This window comes from Austrofundulus limnaeus, unplaced genomic scaffold, assembly GCF_001266775.1.
Source record: "Austrofundulus limnaeus strain Quisiro unplaced genomic scaffold, Austrofundulus_limnaeus-1.0 Scaffold2095, whole genome shotgun sequence".
In the NCBI taxonomy this organism is placed as follows: domain Eukaryota; kingdom Metazoa; phylum Chordata; class Actinopteri; order Cyprinodontiformes; family Rivulidae; genus Austrofundulus; species Austrofundulus limnaeus.
Window position 1 is genome coordinate 16,854 of NW_013954497.1, and position 8,597 is coordinate 25,450.

Below are 8,597 nucleotides of genomic sequence, written 5' to 3' on the forward strand. Positions count from 1 at the left end.
CTTTAGCTACAATTAACTATCCTTTAGCTACAATTAACTATCCTTTAGCTACAATTAACTATCCTTTAGCTACAATTAACTATCCTTTAGCTACGACGAACTATCCTTTAGCTACGACGAACTATCCTTTAGCTACGAACTATCCTTTAGCTACGATTAACTTTCCTTTAGCTACAACTAACTTTCCTTTAGCTACAATTAGCTATCCTTTAGCTACAATAAACTATCCTTTAGCTACGATTAGCTATCCTTTAGCTACAATTAGCTATCCTTTAGCTACAGTAAGCTATCCTATAATAGCCTTTTGGTACCTTTTTTTGGCACATTTAAATATTCTTTTGCTATAATGTAGCTAAAGTTTTGTTACTACTATCATTTGGACGTTTGGCTGGTCTTTAGATAGTTTTGGTTATTTTTCAGCTAGTCTTTCGGTTAACATCTATTTATACTTTTTCCCATTTTTTGTGAACAGTTTATGACTTTTAATTGAAATTTATTTTTATCAAAGTCATTCTCTGTTCTTGTAATTTTACTTTTACAAACCTCAGGCTTTTAGTGGCCCTTTAGCTCGTAGCTAAAGGTTTGCTTTTAGCTTTAACCCAGTTTAAGCTTCACTCAGCAGTCGAACAGTATTTTTGCAGAAAACGTGATTCTTTCAGCTGATTTGTGCAAATAAAGACTCATCAGGCGTGACTGAAGGTACAGTGTTTTTAATGAACGTCTATTGAAATGTCATGGCAAAACTGGAAAAAAAAAATTAAAAATGATTTAGCAGTCAAGGTTTCCTGTCAAGTTAAATCCTTCACACAAAATAAAACTGACCAATAAACTCAAAAACTATTAAATGGCAAAACAAACCTTTAAAATACAACCAATATTTTTTTATTTTTTTTCCCTCTTTCATAAAATTGAAAACGACACAATTAAAAGTTTATACTGATCAAAACATACAGAGTGAAGAACCACTGGAGACAACTCAAACAAGGTTAGTGTCTGATAGAAACATTCATTTTACAATAAAAATATCTGCACAAAAACTTTAAAAAAAAGAAAAAGCTCAAGGGAAAAAAGGTAACGCAAAAATATATAACGTTTGCTTTTCATCTTTAATTACAGTCACAAATCACACAGGTGTTGCAACAAATCTCTTTAAAATGTACAGAAATGAGATAAAAGGACCCCCCATTAATAATAATAATAATAATAATAATAATCCCACCCAGCCCCAGATTGATTGATTGTTGTTCAAAGCGTATACTGCAGGTACAACAAAGTCCCGACTAAACGAAAGCTGCACATCAAATCTTGGATATCAAGACTATCAAAAAAGGCACAGACAGACAGGTCGCACGAAGAAATCAGCTGAAGCTTTTTTTTCTTTTGTTTTTAATACAACTATTCCCAGAAAGATTTCCAGTGCCCTTAAAGTTGTGTTTTTAACTAAGCCCCTCCCCTCGCTCAAAAAGAACAGAAAAAAAAAAAAAAATCTACAGGCAAGTCAAGTCCTGGCAGGCACCTCAGATTACTAATCCCATCCAGATTACCGGAGACGCATCAAAGTAACCGTGAGACAGACGAGCGCCAGGATCCAAACCGAGGAGGAAGTTTAACGGCAGAAACAAAAACTTTGGTCAAAATTTCTGATTTTATTCTTTTAATCTTAAAAAAATGGAATATTCAAGGTACGTTTTAGTTATTTTCTTTGAGAAAATGTTTACATAAAAACATCTGTTAGGATGTTTTTCAATCCACTAAAGTTGATCATTTCATCCTTGTGTCCACACAAACACTGATTTACAAAACTCAAACTGTTTACAACTTCTGTAAAAACTATGACGTCATAATCCCACCTCTAATCTCACCTACAATCCCAAATTAAACTCCTTATTTTTGTACCAAACACCTGAAGGTAACATCTCATTGGCCAGCAACTCTTGACAAACTGTTGATGAAAAGAGTCCCCAAATTGTCTCAAAATGTTTGCAATGAAGTCTCAATTTCCTTTCACAAATCTCATACTCATGTCACTTGAATTTTGATCACATTCAAGATATTGACTAAAGTTTTCTCTCCAAGGAATATGCTTTTTTATGTCTCAAACCTGTCTCAATTTTGTTTTCAAGTCTCTAACCATTCTCAATTTAGTCCAAGTCTCAAACATGTGTCAATTTATACACAGTCTCAAACACAGCTCAGTGTCCAACCTGTTTGATAAGTCTCAAACCTGTCTCAATTTAGTCAGTCTCCAATGACCCATCTCAGTTTAGTCCTAGTCTCCAACCTGTCTCACTTTATGAACAAAGTCTCAAGCCTGTCTCAATTTACTCACAAAATCTCCAACCTCTCTCAATTTAGTCTCAAACCTGTCTCAGTTTATACACAAAGTCTCAAACACTTCTCAGTCTCCAACCTATCAGTTTATACACAGTCCCAAACGGGTCAATTTAGTCTCAAAGTCTCCAACCTGTCTCAATTTATACACAGTCTCAAACACTTCTCAGTCTCCAACCTATCAGTTTATACACAGTCAAACTGTAAAACCTGCCTCAATTTAGTCTCAAAGTCTCCAACCTGTCTCAATTTATACACAGTCTCAAACACTTCTCAAAGTTTATACAGTCTCAAACCTGTCTTAATTTAGTCTCAAAGTCTCAAACCTGTCTGCAACCTATTTCAATGTTGTCTCCAATCTGTCCAATTTAGAACTTAATACTTTCCTGCTGATTTTTCAGTCTGAAGCTGCCAACTGGACTCCAACAGACCTGAGTTAAAGCTTCAGATACCTGCTTCCTGTCTTACTTCCTGTTTCTCTTCCACGTGGACAGGGCCGTAATTTAATACTTTTGCATTTGATGCTCAAATCGTCCCTTATTTAGTTTTAAAATGTGGTAATAATAAAACATATACAAAGAAAAGATTCTGATGTTTGACCCACTGAAGACGAGAGCCACTCAGGTTCAGCTGAAATATTTTGCGGATGGGTTTTTCGTCTCGTGGCTGCAGTGATGTGTGGGCGTGTCCATGCACGGTGACATCACCACTGGGCGTGGTCAGAGGTGCGACAGCCTGACTGACAGATTATGGCTTAATATTTTTTTTTCCTTTAAGCTTTAGCGTCCTCTCTTTAACGAACGAGTCGACGGGATGGTTCACGTGGACGCAGCAGATACGCGTCGCGCTCAGAAACAGGAAAAAACAAAAAACAGACGAGGCTTCGAGACGGCCGCTCCTGATCGGCAGAACGTCTTCAGGAAAATCAGAACCTGGTCACCAAAACTCTTCTGAAAATAAAACGTAGACGGCAGCAGGGCTTCTCTGGAACGATGACGTTTAAAAACACGAAAACGGATTTAAAGAACGTTTGCAGAAACGGGCCTCAGCACTCGTCCAGGTCCAGGATCTGGGACATTTCACAACCCTGGTGCTTAGAAATACAGAAACTAATCCCTTTAGACAATAAAAAATCCTCCTTTATTACATCATCTGACTCTGAACACTGATTTTATTCAAACTTATGAACACAAACATGGTAAAAGAAAGAAAAAAACAACAAAGATCTTTGTTGCTTTTTAAGTTTTGTTGATTTAAAGTTATTTTAGAGACTTTTCTGTTCTTTAAATTTAGACAAAACTTTACTTTTTGTAAAACTTTTAGATTAAAACATAATTATCTGAACCTAAGTGTCGAAAGAGTTTGATGGGAGGATCTTCTCAGTCAGACTGTTGCAGTTTAATTATGCCGAACCAAAAAGCTCGATGTCAACAGAACCGAACGATTCGTCGAGCTCTGCTGATCGAAATCCCGAAAAGAAATCTCCAAATTCAAACATTTCAAATAAAAACTTTAAATTTAACAGTCGACTCAGCAGTCCTCTGCTGCGACCTCTCAGATCTAAATACTCAAACTGCGAAGAAAAAAAAAACTTTTATAACAACACCTTCTCTGGTTTTGTTACAAATCAAAAATTTATTCTCTTTTTTTTAAAAAAAATAGCATGCAGATTTAAAAATAAAAATAAAAATAGAGGGAGGATGCTAAAGCAAAAGAAGAGGACAAAAAGCACCGTCTGTGTTTAGAAATTAGAAAAAAAAACCACGACAGAGGAAAAGCAAACAGAGACCGTTTGAACGGGAAGAGCCTGGGCGCTGTGCCGGCGGATCTGCCCGGCTCGTGTGGCACTTTAACGTCGTCGTCTTTGTATACAGAGCTTATAACAGTCATGCAGAGGGCACAGTTTTATTCTAACAAGGCGAGAGAGACGCTGACCCACACCCAGAAACACACAAACAAACAACGGGAGGCACGACAACATCTTCTCCGATCCAAACGAGTTCTGCGACGCGTCTAAAGAAAAACCATCCTCCTGAAACACGCGAGAATTAAATCAACTTCTCCTCAGTTTTATTTTCTCTCATCCTAAGGCAGAAACTCTGATTCTGATGCCAATAATATGAAAGAAAACATTAAAACACCTTTAAGACTCTTCAGGTTTTATATTTTATATATTTATATATATATATTTATATATTTATATCTATAGCTAGATAAGATGCTTGCATTTGGGCTTTCTGAGTACGTTTGAGATTAAAATACAAGGTTTGATAAAATATACATCCTTAACACCACATGATGGCTTGAGGCCAGAAAGTTTGGCTCGTTCTGTCTTTGAATTGCATAAATCAGGAGATTTAATCTGGATTATTCCCTAACGAGGCGGAGGTCACTGCATCTCTTGTAACAGTGCGTCAAAGATTAGAAAATATGGATTTTTTTTTTGTTTTTTTAAATTGTGCAAAGCAGCTGCACCCAAAGAGACAACAGCGAGTTTATTCATTCAACCAGAGACGCACAAACACACACACACACAAAAAAACTTGTTATCTTGGCTTTAAAACACAAATTTTACCCCCAAACTATGAGCTGTGACGTGACTCCTCCCACCGCTGCTGCCCCACCCCCAACACGACAGGGAGACGGAGAGGAGAGACGGATCGCCGTTCCTGAGCAAAGTGGACTTGACGAGAGAGACCCAAGGAGTCCGGGAGACGCGGGACGACGGGAGAGGAGAGTTTAAAAAAACAAAAACAAAACAGAGACAAAAAAGAAAAAAAAAGAAAGAAAATCACAGCAACAGAGTGGAGGCGGGAGGAGCAGTGGTGACGCAGAAGCCTGTCCACAGAGTCATCTGAGGAGGAGAGACAGCCACATTTATACACTTCAAACTGAGGAAGTTTCAAAATAAGAGTTTTTAAAACACTTCCTGTCAAAAGCAGCTGCAGAGAAGAAACAGAATAAAAACCTGACGATTAAAATGTTTCACTTCTTTAAATCCTGATGAAAATGGAACAAAATGAACTGAAATATTTAAAAGTCTTTAAATTTGAAAGGAACAGCTGGAGTTTGATGTATTTTAGTGTATTGTGTTTTTATTCAACAGAACTTTGATTAAAGGTTTGATTTAAATAAAATATATATATATATCCTGATAACTGATTTACTGTTTCTAAAATATAAAAACACAAACGTCACTCAGACCTGAGACCAAGTCATTGTTCTACAAGTCCCAAATCTAGTTTTTTATAAACACCATAGTGTGTAACATTGTTGACATAATATGATGTTGTTGTTTTTTTTTTTTTTGGTCCTTGTGTGGTTTTTAGTTTTTCTGTTAAGGGTAACTCCTCTTAAAGATGATCCTTGCTCTGTGCAGGTCTATGGCTGCATGACCCCGAGCACCTGTTCTCCCATGTTTGTTATGTTCTGTCTTCTTCTGAACTGGAATTTCATTACGCTCTGTACAATGACAATAAAGGTCTATCTAATCTTATTTTAGACCAGCTAGTCTGAAGTCCCAAGTCAGGCCAAGTGTAGACCAACTAGTCCCAAGTCAGGCCAAGTGTAGACCAACTAGTCCCAAGTCAAGCCAAGTGTAGACCAACTAATCCCAAGTCAGGCCAAGTGTAGACCAAATAGTCCCAAGTCAAGCCAAGGGTAGACAAACTAGTCCTAAGTCAGGCCAAGTGTAGACCAACTAGTCCCAAGTCAGGCCAAGTGTAGACCAACTAGTCGCAAGTCAGGCCAAGTGTAGACCAACTAGTCGCAAGTCAGGCCAAGTGTAGACCAACTAGTCCCAAGTCAGGCCAAGTGTAGACCAACTAGTCCCAAGTCAAACCAAGTGTAGACCAACTAATCCCATGTCAGGCCAAGTGTAGACCAACTAGTCCCAAGTCAAACCAAGTGTAGCCCAACTAGTCCCATGTCAGGCCAAGTGTAGCCCAACTAGTCCCAAGTCAAGCCAAGTGTAGACCAACTAGTCCCAAGTCAAACCATTTTACTCGAGCGTTAAGTTCCAAGTTGAGACAAGCAAATCAAGTCCCAGGTCCAGAATGGACAGTACTGAGACAAATTCCAGAGACAAGTCCTGAAACAAGTCTCAAGTTGATCTGAGTCAAAGACACAGACCAAGCAAGTCTCAAGTCACATCAGATAAAGAAAGTCCTGAGTTGATTCCCAAGTCCTAAACTTAGGACAAACAAGTTAATGTAGTCACCTGTAGAATATTTAGATTCATCTTTACAGCAGGGGTCTCCAACATTTATCTCCTTAAGAGCTACTTTCACAAAATTAAATTGTCCGAGTGCTACTTTTTGCAACATTTAAATTTAAACTTGAACCATTGGAATAAGCTTGTTTTGCACAAAAAAACATCGTCTTCAGTTCACATGAAACTATCACAAAATACACTGAATTTACACAAATGTGCTTTTTGTGTTTATCCATTCATTTTAGTTATTTGTATTTCACACTAATAACTAATAAGGGTTTAACTGCAACAGATTTGTGCACAAATAACATCGCGTGACGGGTCTCCGATTTTTTTCCACATTGTACACTCCAGCAGGAAGAAACCCCCTGTAGTGACCGCAGTGGGAAAGGTTTCTCAGGAGTTTGGCACAGTGTGTCTCAAGGGGCTATGAAAGATGTGTGCGAAAATGAATGCCGAACAACCAGGTATTGCGTGTTGTCTGCCGATCGACAATTGCTTCGCCTAGTTTTTCACAAGGACTGAAGAGCTTCTTTAAATGAGCTCACACGCTACTGGTTGGAGACCCCTGCTTTAGAGGCAGATAAATAATGGTTTTAATGAACTCTAAAGTTTATTTTTATATTTCATCACTGGTTTCCTGAAGGAGTGGACTGAGGTGGATTCAGACCCTCTAGAGCTGCTGTTACAGGACCACCTTCTGAAGGCAGGACTGGGTTTACCTGTGAGGTCTTAGGGCCTGTAACCGGGCTGGAAACGTGCCGTTTCCTCAAAGATGAGCTCCTTCAGCGCCTCTTTGGGTAAATCATCCAACTCCATGTCGAACTTTAAGGGAATGTCAGCAACGGGCTTCAGGGTGACAGAGAGGACACGATGAGGGAAACGAGTCAAAAAGAAAAACAGGTGTGAGCGGTCCGAGGGTCTCACCTCGTCTGTCGGGTCATAATATTGTTCCAGGTAGGGGTGGGCCAGGGCCTCCTCCACCTCGATCCTCTTGTTGGGGTTAAAGGTCAACATCTTGTCCAGCAGGTCCAGAGCTGCAACGACCAGATGAACAAACAATGAGCCGGTCTGAACACTAGAGGGCGCCAAACACCTGAACAGCTCATTTACAGGAAACAAATTATTTTTATTTTACAAGAATAAATTATTCCAAACTACCAGACGTTATGAACGGTTTTCTGTGCACTTTTTCACTTTTTAACATTTGAGTTTATGTAAAACAAAGACAACCAAACACAGAGCTAAAACTAAAAAAGTGTGGGGGTCTAAAAGACTTCAACCTTTGGGGTCGGCGTTGGGGAACAGGCGGTTCCATGACACTTTGGGACGCATGGGCAGTGACAGCAGATAGTTCCTGGCCTTCAGGTTGATGATGCAGAGGAGGTCTTCCTGAGACGGGGAGCCCAGGATCCCTGGAACACAGCAGAACCGGACAGAGGTTCACGTTACGCAACCAGAGTTTCAGCAAACAGACGGGTGAAGCAACATGTGGTCCCAAGACTCTGAGAGAAGACTTGATAAGACCGGTGTTATCTGTGGACCCAGAGTCCTGATAAAAGACACGTTTGTCTCACTCCCTGGAATCCACGAAGACCTTAGTTTTCTACGGGTCCATGTTGGACATTCAAGGTAAGAACTTTACTTCCTGTTGAACAGAATCAAAGAGATGCAGGTGTTACCCAGGATGTGGTTCAGCTGGTCCAGGTAGTGTTTCCCAGGGAAGATGGGTCTGTTGGACAGCATCTCAGCCAGGATACACCCCACCGACCAGATGTCGATGGACTTCGTGTAGCCCTGAGACGAGGACAGACAAGAGGTTTTATTACGTCAAAACATGTCCTACTACCAACATACCCACTGTCCCTCTGCTGGACACGTCCAAATAAATACTGTCCCACTGCTGGACACGTCCAAATAAATACTGTCCCTCCGCTGGACACGTCCAAATAAATACTGTCCCTCTGCTGGACACGTCCAAATAAATACTGTCCCTCTGCTGGACACGTCCAAATAAATACTGTCCCTCTGCTGGACACGTCCAAATAAATAC

At 39.6% G+C, this 8,597-nt stretch overlaps 1 protein-coding gene across 1 annotated transcript; it reads right to left on the reverse strand.

Moving 5' to 3' along the window:
• Positions 1 to 694: 694 nt before the first annotated feature.
• LOC106537032 (mitogen-activated protein kinase 1) lies at positions 695 to 8,341 on the reverse strand (the record flags this gene model as incomplete). The annotated part of the gene is given in 5 exon segments (XM_014034398.1): positions 695 to 5,185; positions 7,267 to 7,393; positions 7,472 to 7,581; positions 7,828 to 7,959; positions 8,227 to 8,341. Coding segments are annotated over 4 exon segments (474 nt in total), but the record flags the coding sequence as incomplete, so codon positions are not given.
• Positions 8,342 to 8,597: the final 256 nt, after the last annotated feature.